The 12,959-nt window shown below is 45.0% G+C and overlaps 2 protein-coding genes across 5 annotated transcripts in view; one reads left to right on the top strand and one right to left on the bottom strand.

Moving 5' to 3' along the window:
- The window catches only part of Scgalpha (sarcoglycan alpha), a 25,001-nt gene extending 16,545 nt beyond the window's left edge, over positions 1-8,456 (top strand). For 2 of the 4 annotated variants that reach the window (XR_016290173.1, XR_016290168.1), the window contains one exon: positions 1,762-8,456. The gene's annotated coding sequence lies outside the window, so the exon portion shown is untranslated. The remainder of the gene's footprint in view (positions 1-1,761) is intronic. The other 2 variants (XR_016290172.1, XM_089578884.1) reach the window with 1 other exon arrangement.
- The window catches only part of LOC149349885 (astakine-like), an 18,625-nt gene continuing 12,933 nt past the window's right edge, over positions 7,268-12,959 (bottom strand). The window contains exons 3-4 of the mRNA XM_089578888.1: positions 12,850-12,931; positions 7,268-9,447 (exon numbers count right to left, since the gene is read on the bottom strand). Of these exons, the coding sequence (XP_089435014.1) occupies positions 9,191-9,447; positions 12,850-12,931 (339 nt within the window). The 3' untranslated portion in view covers positions 7,268-9,190. The remainder of the gene's footprint in view (positions 9,448-12,849; positions 12,932-12,959) is intronic.

Raw genomic sequence — 12,959 nt, 5'->3', positions numbered from 1 at the left:
GAAATAAAAAGATCTGATTTTTCGCGACCAAACTAGGGGTGCTCCTATTATGCAAGTGCGCCTATTATGCGAGTAAATACGGTACGCATCACAGCCATCGTTCGACTGATGAAACCAAAACTGAAACAGCTTCAAGAAAAAATTCAATTATAAATTGTTTAGTGGTCGTACACGAATACCGCAGGGAGCTCCATGTATACGAATGTCTAACGCATTGTTTGAAAGAAGAAAACAGGCAAACAAAAATTTGGTGAAGGCAAAGTTCTGTCAACAGCTGACCTCTTATTGAGAATGGTTGGTTAATTTGCAAAGAAAGTGGAAGCATTCGCAATATACTAAACAGGACAAGAAGTAAAAAAAAAATGAAGTTTTTTTTGGGCTGGCTAAAGGAGCATTTCATACTGGTTGATAGCTGGACCTTGGCATGTTGCACTGGCTTTATGCTAATTTTCTACAAATTGACTGTGAAGGACAAGGTGCTTTGGGTGGCCTGTCAAAATACCTTGTAGCTAGCCTGCAGCTGACCATGGATACTTACAAATCACATTATTAAGCCCTGAGAACATGTTTTACCAGGCAGTTAGTTGTGCCCTTAGAAAAGGCTCACCTAAAATGTATCAGGATCTTCATTAACGGTCTTGACATTGATGCGTTAGTTGGGTTGTCCTTTTTTTTCTCTCCTTTTTAGAGCGGTCCAGGTTATGGTTTCTAGGAAAAGTTTTCTTCCTTTCTTTTTTTTTTTTTTTTGACAGCTGCTAGATTATTACACAGGTACAAATCTTCCTGAAGTTTGATAATATGGCAGTGGCCAAATCCGCCATACTGCAGTGTTTCACTTGTACCTCAGTGCAGGTTTTTGGTGCATAGGTGAGGTGTGCCTTGTTATCTTTGTCTTGACCTCTCTTCTTATCGGTCTTAACTCCTTTCAGCAGTTTTCATGTAGTGCTGCACATAGTCCTCAGTACTGTGCTTTGGGATGCTTCAGATTATTGATGAGTTTAAGGAGCCAGTCAAAGATGAGCTCAGCAAGCCCAGTGACAAAAGTTCAGCTCTCAAGGCATGTTTCTAATAGTTGCAGGAATTCATTGGCACCAGCTGTGGGAATTTTCAGGTTCTGGTGTCATTTCTGAAGCTGGAGCTTATTTTTATAGCGACATATCCTGTCAGTTAGGCAGTTGTTGTGAGGTGAAATAAACAGCTGTGTAAGTTCAACTGTTCAACCTCATCCTAATTAGTATTGATAGCTTTCTTTTGGTCCTCTGTGGTCACAGTTGCTTCCAATTGGGAAGAAAGCTAATGAAACCGACTGTTGCGATGGGTCCGGCTGTTCACTTTCACTTGATTTTTCAGTGCCAGCCTTGTCCTGATGCAGGGTGGGATAAAGTAGCTGACAGAGCAAACATTGTTCTGCTTCACTTTGAATCTGTCGTCAGTCTAGGCCACCTCACCTAGGTTTCATAGATGCATCAGCAGTAATGGACCCCTGTCATATTTGTTAAGCAGGCTTCACCTCAATGTTGCATGCCCTACTAATGGCAGAACAGCAAATTTTTAAAACAGATATGCAGGGTTAGTTTGTTTTTGTGAAGTGGAATATTTTAATGTGGTTCATGTTACAACCACACTTGCATACTTGAAGCAGTAATATGCATGCTCAACACTTTGTCCTCCTGTTTCTCATGGCCAGTAACCCCATATTTAGGGCAACTTTCAGTGTGGAGAAGCGAACTTAATCTTATATGAAATGGGTTTATTTTACAGTGCCATGTCCTTCACAGTTAACTTGTACTATCACTTAGAAGGAGTGCAGCATTACGGCCACCTAGGACACATAACCTTGCGGTATCAGCACAACCTTGCCCACCAGACTGTGAGCAAAGTGCCCACCTTGGCAGGTGGCTGTTAAATTAATGATTGGTCACAACAGGTTGCTCAGAAATAGCATCCTGGGTCGTACAAGCCCCAGCGGTGGCAGCACTTGCCATCGCAGGGCAGTGGCACATCGCTTGACCGCTGCACCACTGCATCAGGAGTGGTATGAGGATTCTCAGGGATCTATGAATATTAAGTAGTGAATGACCAATTCTGCATATATGGGCATAAACCCATTAAAGCTACCGTGTCATACCCTTAAGAGGGAGCTTAAGTGTCCCCTCTAATTTTTTGAAGGCAGGCAGGCAGCCTCTCGTGCGACCCATTCCGTGTGCTGCATGTTGAGCCTCTCTGCAAATGGATGGCACTACTATACTTTGCTTGTGCAGTGAGCCTTGGTATCTCGGCAGTTTCTTAACAGGTAATGCACATTTTCATTCATCACAAAAGAGCTGTATGCGTGTCGTTGTCAAGTGCAACATGAGGTAGAACACACTGAAATGATGCACTGCTGTGGTGGCTCAGTGGTTATGGAGCTCGGCTGCTGATCCGAAAGACACTGGTTCAATCCCGGCCGCGGTGGTCGAATTTCGATGGAGGCGAAATTCTAGAGGTCCATGTATTGTGCGATCTCAGTGCACGTCAAAGAACCCCAGATGGTCGAAATTTCCCTTCACTATGGTGTCCCTCGTGGCCTGAGTCACATTGGGATGTTAAACCCTCCATAAACCATAAACCAAACTGGAATGGTCCATCTGATGAAAATCTGTTGTTTCACCTTAAAGAGTTTTGAATAGCACACTCAGCTTCCGTCAAGGAAGCAGTGCCTGACCTGCAGAACATGTTCAGCAAATACTGAAATACTCGCATCTTGAAAACTATCTTATCCTGATTCACTAAATATAGATGTGGTGTTAGCCGAGTGTATACTGAAGGTTGGGTTACCTTATTGTAATCGGTCATTTGCTAGTGAGGTTCAAAAAATTGTAGTATATGTAGGAGACATTTGTTTGAAAGTCAGGCTTCCGCTTTGGAATTCTAATGCAAAAGCCACAGCTCAAGAGCAGAGCCACAGGTATTAGTAGTGTCAAAGGCTTATCTCAGTCTGTATGACCAGTGTTCGTGCATTTTGTCAAGCCAATCCTTATTATTGGTACTGCATTGTCGAAGGCAGCAAAATGACTGCTCCTAGTATGCTGGAGGACCTCAGATTTAATCAATATAAATGTTTATTCTAGTCACTTTATTTCATATTTATTGCACCTTTTGTTATATCTTAGTTGGAAACTGAAACATTTTCACCTCGACTGTCAATTAGTTCCTATTTATGTTTTGTCTTAGTCATAGTATTTAGCAGGTCATTGAATACTCAACTAGGAAATGGTTGCATGCTTGTGGACAGTTTTTCTATGGACGGTGTTTGTCTGCCTGTCTTGTGACTGATGTTGAAAGGCATTTACTTGAACAATTGACAAAAAATTATTCAGAAATGTTGTCAGGTTGTGTTGCCATATAGAAACATATAATCTAGCTGGCTGCTTGAATGGCAGAGACTCGAATACTGTGACATTATATCAGCAACTTTGCCACTGTGCTAAACTGTCAGCCAGTCTGAGAGGTTTCATTGTCATCAAGTCTCTCTTCAAAGAGACACCTGACAAGAGGAAACCACCCTTACACATTGTTATTGTGCCATTAATTCTACTTTCATATCCTAATTTTAGCAACTCAGTAGGAGAACAAGCCAGGGATTCACTAGTGCGATGTGTCTTGCTCAATAGTTTGATTCTCGTACGGTTGATGTCCTGTTTTAATATTGGAAAGTGATGTCTAAGCCAAGTAGTTTTCATGTTAACATACTGTTCACTACTGACTGAGGAATTAAATGTAGAATGGAAGTTTTTGCTACTTTTATGTGTGTACTTGTCCATGTTGTGCTGACAGTTTTAGTGTCTTCGTCTGGTCGCTTGGATCCTCTGACCGAGAGTGCGTTGATTGCTAGCAAACTCTGAGTCTGTGTCAGAGGAGGCACCGCCCAGCCAGATATGCGAAGCACTGTCGGAACGGTCATGTGAATGAAGTAGACCCTGAAAGCCCTTAGGCTAGGACCGACCAATCGCAGCATTCGGTATATTACATTACATTTTATTGCATTATACTTTTTCGTCAAAGCACATCCATATTCCACAGACGTCGTGGTGGCTCAGTGGTTATGGCGCTCAGCTACTGACCCAAAAGATGCGGGTTTGACCCCGGCAGTGGCGGTCACATTTCGATAGAGGCGAAATACTTGAGGCCCGTGTACTGTGCAATGTCAGTGCATGTTTAAAGAACCCCAGGTGATCGAAATTTTTGGAGCCCTTCACTGCAGCATCTCTCGTAGCCTGAGTCGCTTCGGGATGTTAAACCTCCATAAACCAAACCAAACATCCATCTTCCATCCCCAGAGCACTCGCTCACAACAAGGCATTTGGTTGGCACCGCAACGTAATTTTCAGGCTTGATCAGCGTGGTCACGCCAAAAAAGTTCACTAGCTGACACTGCCACTATCAACCACGAAAACATCGCACTTCTGCCGTGTCGACACAGGTTTTTTTGCACTGCATGCGCTGGAAAACACCTGCATTGCATTTAGACAGCACAAACGGAGCCGCAACGATGTATCGTCCTAAATGCAGGTGCAAATACACTGTACCAGACTCCTCATGCTAAGCCTTTTCTATACTTGCTAACGCCACTGTTGCAGTCATTGATGTTACCGCATTGATCGCTGCTGCCATGCACTGCAAAGAAACGTTCCGAGACTTGACGTACTGATGCAGTTCGTTGGATTGAAGCTAGTGCGGAATTTTAGTAGAACATCAAAACACTGTCACATAGCTGCTTCACCACCTGTAACTGAGCGACTGCACCGTCGTGCACCGCCGGCGTGCTGGCGACACACTGACGCAGGTGAGAAGTACTCAGGTGGCCCAGAGCGCCTGGCCACTCTGAGTTTTCTTTTTTCTTTTTTGGAGCGTGTGAGAGCACTCTGCCCTGGAGGCCGACACCCCAAAAGAACCAGCTGAAAACAAAAAGAGTGCCTGGTATAGACAATTCGATGGAAGGACTCCTATCAGAGTGCCTAGAGCACCCCAAAGCCACCATTCGAAGACACCATTAGAATATATATGGAAAAGTTATTACGTGCATGAGCATTAAGTGATGCTCAGGAACAATGCCTTAATTTTGACTTAGTTTTTTAGACATTTTTAATCATATGGTCAGTTCTACAACCAGTTTGCTTAGGGCAAGTTCCTCGGTTATGCAGTTATATACACTTGCTGCTCATTTAAATGTAACTTGTTAGTTTAGAATTCCTGTCAACATACCTTATTGTCATATTTTGTTGGGCCTTCTACAGAAAGTTACCTTAATAGCGGGTGCAAAGAAGAAGAATAAGAACTTCATGGTCATTATCATTGAGGTGTTTCTCACAGTGGAGTGCTTATGTATGCTTGTCCTTTTATCTGCATTCCTCATCTTTCTTTTCACATTAGACTTCTTTCTTCTGTTAGCTGCAGTAGTCTTTTTCTTTGTTTTGTTTATCATGTTTTTCTGGCAACTTTCCAGTGTGGGCAAGCAGTGACAGCACTTGGAAAAAAAATCAGCTGATAGTTGTAAGGTGTGATATTTCAGTTCTTAGTTTATTTTCCTGCAAAATATGCACGAGCCATATTTGTTATTCAGGGAATTTTCTCTGCTGTAAATTTAGTTGCCATGAGTGCGGAAGGTATTAATGCTAGTCATGCTGTGCCGTCATGGCTAAAAATTTATGGAATGCTGGTTTGCAGAAAAGTTATTTCTGCGTTGCCTCGCTATCCAGTAAATCACTGGGTGGAGCATGCATGTCTTTCATGCGTCTGTGCTTGTCAGGGAATTGTTATGCCTGACTGTCCAGAAATTAAATTTTTTCAGCAAGCTCGCACCGTATAGACTTTTGTCCATGATTGTACATGATATGGGTGATCTCTTATGCGGTTGTTTGTGTATTGTAGGTGCGATTTGAAAGCATGTTTAAAAACCAAGAGATGCCAGTGCTTCGCAAGTTGCCTCTACATCCGTGGAGGTTGTGTGAAGCATTTGTGCACTTCCTTCTGGCTTGTGGTCAGGCAGTAATGCATTGATGTGAAGGACTACACATTGAGGCTGGTTTCTCCCAAGAGGTTAGAATGTTGCAACTGTTCTGTTTTTCATATGTGTGTTACTGTTGTGTGTGTGCTGCAAGTGAGGAACAGAGTCTGAAGATAGCTTTTGACCTTCATAATTTTGCACTTTGAATTGAGGTTGGAAATGCCAGAGTATGTGCGTTTTTTTTGTGATGCTAAGCCCATGGCTCAGTCAGTTGAACTGATATGCTCACTTCTCAACAGCCTCTTTGTGTGAGACACTAGGTGGTAAGGGTGCCTGCTTTGCCTTTTTCTGATGCGCTTTTAGGGCACTGTAAAGCTTTTCCTGAGTTGAGCGTTGCAAGTGCTTCGTGTTGTTGGTAGCCGGAATGGATCTGTGTATGTAATACCATCCTTTAATTTGAGTGAATAGATATGGTAATGCCATTATGCCCATGTGATGCAAAATGCAGGATAAAAATTGTGAATTTTCAGCATTTTTTTCTGGCCGTTGACTACATTGCAGAAATGTGAGAAAAGAATGGATTTGTGGAGAAAAAGGTTACTGTTCAATTAGAAACTGTCATCTTGAAATGATAGTTGCACATACATGCATTAAATCAACAAAATGATTCAATCACTTATCTGTTGATGCTAAGATTTTACCAGCTGAAATTAAGGTCTTCGTGCCGGAAGAGCGTTTGTCAGCAAGTGATCTTACAGCATGCTTTTTGCAATGCTGGCAGCTTGCACTTTATTTTCAGGGGATTATTGGGAAATCTGCTTCATGTATTTGATGTCCTTTTTCATTCCACAATTTCCACAAAATTTTATTAGTATTCAGGGCTTTTCAGGGTTAATTATAAAAATGCCCTTTCCTCCTATTACTATGGTATTTCATGGTTTATTGAATATTGCTCGGGAACTCTTGCAAAGGATTTCCCCTCTAATGGTTAGTCATGCTGTCAGTGGCAGCCTGTTATTGCTGGAATACTATGAAAAATATGCTTCACTATCAAACATGCCATGTCACAAGGTCACAAAAGGACATTTGAAAGATGAACGGCCTTCTCCTATGGCTCCCCAGTCCTGCTGCACTTGTGTTGAACTCCAGAGGTGTACTTGGGTGTGAGTTACAGCACATCGATTCTGCATTTACTGTGAAGTTTCTTGTAGAGGTGTAGAAGGAATTTGGTCATGTTGAAAATGTCCATGACAAATTCATCAAAATAAAAGTGTTTTACCCTTTGTTACAAGTGATACATAAAAGTTTATTGCAAAGGAACAGCATGTGCATTTGAGGAACACTGTAAACAACACACATTTCAATCTCCATCGTCCTGCTACAGAAGCTATGACTGGCAGGCCTCTGAACAGTCTTGCATGTGTGTGCAATCAGTATGCGGAAGCAAGTTCACCATGAACCTCTACTGCACCCAGGCATTTTTTAAAGGGTGGAGCCTGGTTTCACCCTATAAATGCCACTATTGTTCAGGGTATGTAAAATCATGCTATCTTTGGACACACAAAATAAATATAGACACTTTGACATCGCTATTTACAAACGTTCATGAGGAAGAAATGCCTTTTTTGTGATAGGTAATTTATGAGCAATATTACACACTGAAGACTGGCAGCATATTCATAATATTGCTTCTGTTTGCAAGTACCATTATGTTTTCTAAAATTCAGTTTTCTGCAAGATTTGGATGTTTATGCATGGCATCTTACTTTGGCTATGTACATCTTATCAGTAGAGGGAAAGAATGAAAGGTAAAAATGTACTGCTGGCTGGCCTCTTTATGTGAAGGACCTGGACTATGTATAATTCTGTCTAGTCATTGGGAGTTCTGACAGACCAAAACTAACTTCTTTGTTGTCTCAGAGTCATGCAGAGTGCCACACTAGCTTATTACAACACAAAGTACCAGTGCACAGAGAAATAGTAAAACCATGCCATGATGCAAGTAATACAGTAATTACATCAACATTGTACAGTGATATGTTAGCATTTTAAAATTATGTTTTTCTTTCTAGTGGTATTGTCTAATAACATTTCTGAGGTGTTTCTATCTGCAATCAGTTTATAGATCTTGCTCGTCAGATACCCCGAGCTGAAAACTTGCCATGGGTATATTCAAGCTTTGATCACTGCTGAGATTGTCTCTTTTGGTCATACAGTGTGCTCCTTGCCAAGACACTGTGTGGTATGTTAAGGCATAAATTGAAGGGGAAGGCAGTGTGGAAACTTGCCAATGTGATGCAGTTATGGTACCCTTAAGGAGAAGCGATGCACAGAAATCTTAGTTTAGAGACCACATTTTGAATGTTCTGAAGCATGAATACAGTGCTGTCCTGCAGCATGAGACAACAGATTAACTGGGCAGGGTACCATGTCGCAGCGTCTGTACTGAAGACATCTAGAGAAAAAAAAAGCAGACAGGAGAGGCAGAGATACTGGCATAAAAGTTCCCGTCAGAACACAAATGCTCTTCCAATCCAGAGCACCCAGTGACTATATGAGCACCATGTGCGACATCACACAAACTCTGAATTTGTTGCCCACCAAATATAGCCACCGTTGACATTTAGGAAGTACAGATGCAGTGGCGATGGTATGTGCTGCTTTGTGTGGACCATCACGAGGGCCTCATTGCACATGTATGACGTCAACAACTAAACACAAACATGCATAATCACAGTTTAAGCACTCATCATGCGGTAGGGACAAATCTTGGCTACTGGCAAAAGCACCCACAAAGCCAATGTGTGGCCACACTCTTGAAGAGAGATTGGCCATGTAGCAGCTGCTCTACTCTACTGGCACGTGTAGGCCGCAAGAAATTCAGCTTGTGGGTTCCAGCTAGCTAAATAAGAACCTGTGCACTGAGTGAGGCGTCGGTCATAAGAAAAGCTGCTAGCATAGGGGTGATTTCCCTACCAGCAGTACAGCACGGTCAAAGAATGCGCCTCATTCGCCTTCCAAGACTGCCTAGTGTTACTGTAGTGACGTTGCGAGAACAGGTCATTGTGGAATGTGTCGCGTCGTGTCTAGCGGCCGCAGGCCGGTGCGAACGTGGGAGCAGGCTGTCACTGAATGCGCGAGAGTGGCGTTCTGCGGGGCAGCAACCAGCGCTGCGGACCAGGAGGTGACGTAGCGAAGAGGCGTTCACTGGTAGTCTTCGTAGGCGCCGGCGAGGTCGTTGCCGACGTGGTCGCCTAGCGTGGCCGGTTGACACTGCGCTGCCGTGCACTGCAGGCCGCTGGCGCACGGGCAGAACAGCGTGTAGGTGGCGTGGTTGTGCTGCTGGACGCCCCCGTTGTGCGGGTACCACAGGGTGCGGTTCTCGGGCGCGTTGTACGGCCGGCAGGTGTCGCCGATCTGGCCCAGCTTCTCGCAGCGGGGCTCGCTGTAGCGCTGCATGCCTGCACGGCCAGATCTCTGATCAGGACATCTGAGGGGCACAACTTTATCGCACGAGTGAACCGCTACTTGCATCAAAATATCACTGCGGCCACACTAGCCAGAGAGAAGCTTCCATATCGCAAGACACCTGCAGTGATGTGATTGCTGAGCCAAGCCTGCGCCAAAACTCCGTATTTACATATAAAAAATTATCGGGCGCGGCGTGTTGTCCTCCATGAACGTACATACATGCTGCATATCAAGCTGGCTGGGTCCGTTAATTGTCACCCCGCGTAATGAAAACAGAAGCGAAAAAGGCCTGCAGCACGCAGGGATTTGCTTTAGTCATTCCGTGAGGGCACGCTGGAAATGCGCGTGGCAAAAACATTCACAAACAGCGCCGGTATTGATTTCCACGTCCTTGCACGGCCGAAGTGGGAAAACGGCATTTTGGGGGTTCGGATCGTTGGCCTACCAAGAAGAGGCGGATAGTCCTCGATAATTTTTTTTTTTCACTCGTGTCGAACTGTCTCCCAGCTGCGTGGTTCTCGTTCTCCGGCGCATATTCAACGGCAGGCAACATCAGTTTTGCATCGTAGCTTCTTCGCCTCGACAACGCACAACGCGCGCGAAGCCATACGGATGCGACACTGAAAACGAAACTTTAGAGAATATGACTGGACCGGATGCGGCAGCAGCGCGCACTTAGTGCCGCCGCCGCATCCAGTTCGGTTGTTGAGAGATTTTGGGATTCCAAAGTATTAGCATAGCGCGTTCTGCTGCCGTTAAACACATCCGCGGTGAGCTATCTGCGCATGCGCAAATGGCCCTGACGAGCGCACACCGGCCACTGCATGCGCAGGCGTAGTTTGGTCGCCGGCTTCCCGCTGGAGCATAGAGTTTCTTACTATTACCTAGAGGGAAAGCTGGCAGCCCGTCTATGGGAGTTTGCATGGCGACCCCTCGAGACCACTTCAGCCACCATGGGCGCTCAAAGCATCATGGGGCGGTGAGCTACTTCTGCAACTTTTGGCCAAAAAATAATAGAAAAATAAAGCTGTGTGATAACTACAAACGTCCTAACATTCAATATCTTGTCTAATGATTGCAACAAACGAGCAGAAAAGCATTTAAGTGCAAAGCTTGCTCAAAATAAGAGACGACTCGCTCTCCTATTGGCCAAGTAGTCAACACTATAAAAACTAATATTTCGTAATTAACAGACACACTTTTAAAAGTAAATATGTTTAAAAAAATGTTGTTGCTTAAACACTATAAGAGGTTTTTTAATGGCATTTCGGAAAAGTGAAACCTTTTTATTGGCGTCGTGTGTCGTCGCGTTTTCACTACTATGGCTTTTGCACACTGCGTTCGCGCAAAAGTCGTCTGCGCACACACGGACAGCGTTTTTGAAATAAAGAATCTTAGTAATGACACTTCGTGTTCCTGAAAAACTACGACTGTTCCGCAACAAGTAGCTCACCGCCCCATGATGCTTTGGGCGTCCATGGTGGCTGAAGTGCAGCGCCGCCAGCTTTCTCTCTAGGTAATAGTAAGAAACTCTGCGCTGGAGGGTATCACGATAGCGGATCGCACTGTGCCAACTGTGTAATAACTCGATTCTTTCTTACACATCGATTTTCTTTTGAAACGTAATTATTAGGAACGGCAAAATATTGTGCGCGGTGGCGCGTCATTTTTCGCTGTATGAGTCGCATCGACGAAACGAAAAATAGTGAGACATATACACCGGGAAATACGGTATATATCTGCACCAAACTGCGCCAAAGGGCACTATTGGCTGCTCGAAAAGTTGCACCAAAAGTGACCTCTGCCCATCGAATCACTGTACTTGCCCCATATGCCAGTGGTAGATTCGTGACGCCATACGAAAAATTCGCTTGAATCTGTTCACCGGAGCTGTACTAAATGCTGACGAAATGCGCTCACGGTTCAAAAATGACATGGCAACCTCCGCACTCAAGATCCAAAGGTGAGGCCGTGCGCAATTAAGTGACCCTGGCAACAGATTCCAATAGACCGAAGCCACGGTCATTGCGGGAAAGCCGAAATTAACCGCTACAAGTTTGCGTGGCTGCGCTGCACGTGTGCCGTTGCGAAGCAGCCGTGATGCGTGGACAAAGGTCGAAACAGCTCTTTCCATCCGGCTCCTGCTGACAGCGTTCGAGTCTAAGAGAAATTCATTCTCTGGCAGCGTCGCAAGGGATTTGCTACAGCATTTGAGAGAGTAAGCACTGCCGGACCGCTGTACGGCAAACACGGTAACGCGTTGTCGTTGCTAGCGTTGCCAATTTGCCGTACAGCGACAGTTCCGTACCGTGGTGCTAAGACTTGTGAATACTGCTCGAGAAACCCCACCCGATATGCAGCCTGTCGCACGGGCCGCGGATTGTAACAAGTGCCGGTGTTATATTCATCTCGCTAAAGACACGAAGAAAAGGAAGACAGCATCTGGCACAATCCGGCGACTTCCTTTTTTTTTCCAAGTTCCTAGCCTGCCTCACGCATTGATCGAGCAGCAGGATATACCTGTGCCTACAACTAAACTGCAGTAAGGTAACGTGCAGTTATGTCTAAAGGGGCTTTAGCGAAGGAGAATGTATTGAGAATGTAACTATTGAAAATCAGCCAGCTGAACAGTTAACTCTTGAACTTAAGGTTAGGCTCTTGATTGCAGTACCTGCAGTTGGTGATAGCCGTATCGCTTTAGAATTTCGAAAACGCGATTACCGTGGACGCTGCACGAAATGTTTGCCGCCGCGCGCCCCTTTTGCGAAAAGCGTGCGTCTTTGGCGCGCGCGACGCGGCCTTCGTCAGTACACGACATTCCGTGGTATCCGTGGCCCACATGCCTGTCGACCTCTTGCGTGGGCTGGAGCATGGAGCAGCAGCGGGCACCGAAGCGCTGGCGGAACAGATAAGGTCACGTGGCACGTGCGCCACGGAGCGACCGGCTAAGTGCCTGATCTATCAGTTTTCCGACATGCGCCGACACTGCTACCTCAACGTTGCTGAAGCCATCTCAAAAAGACAATTTTAAAAAAATTTGGTTTACTTTCGCTGAAAACGGTATGTATTCGAACTTTTGTATTGAAAAACAGCGCTAAAGACAACGGACGAGAAGAGGCGGGACAAACACAGCGCTTCTACCTTTCGTCTCGTTGCACATTTAAACAAAAGGTGGAGAAGGGAGTACACATTCATAGCAGGGATATCGCACGGGAGTGTGAATTGTGGACATGGCCCTTTCGCGCTTTCTGGTCATAAAAACAACGCAGGGACAGGGCAGAGAAAATAAACGGGCGAAGTGCTACGTTGTATCCATCGTTTGTCCCGTGCCTGCGCCGTACCTTCGTTTGCGAGACTCGTACGCAGCCTGCCGTGCAGGGAGTCTTGCTTACCGACAATGCAGCACTCGTCAGCAAGGCAGTCTTCTGGCCCAGTGCATGAACCCGGCAACCGGAAGGCCCACAGGGAACCCGCCTGAAATCGTCGGGGGAAAAAAAAAAAA

The sequence above is a fragment of the Amblyomma mixtum genome, chromosome 3, assembly GCF_055824585.1.
Source record: "Amblyomma mixtum isolate Tamu chromosome 3, ASM5582458v1, whole genome shotgun sequence".
NCBI lineage: Eukaryota > Metazoa > Arthropoda > Arachnida > Ixodida > Ixodidae > Amblyomma > Amblyomma mixtum.
The sequence above is the reverse complement of the archived record's forward strand: the minus strand, read 5'-3'. Positions and strand labels throughout refer to the sequence as shown.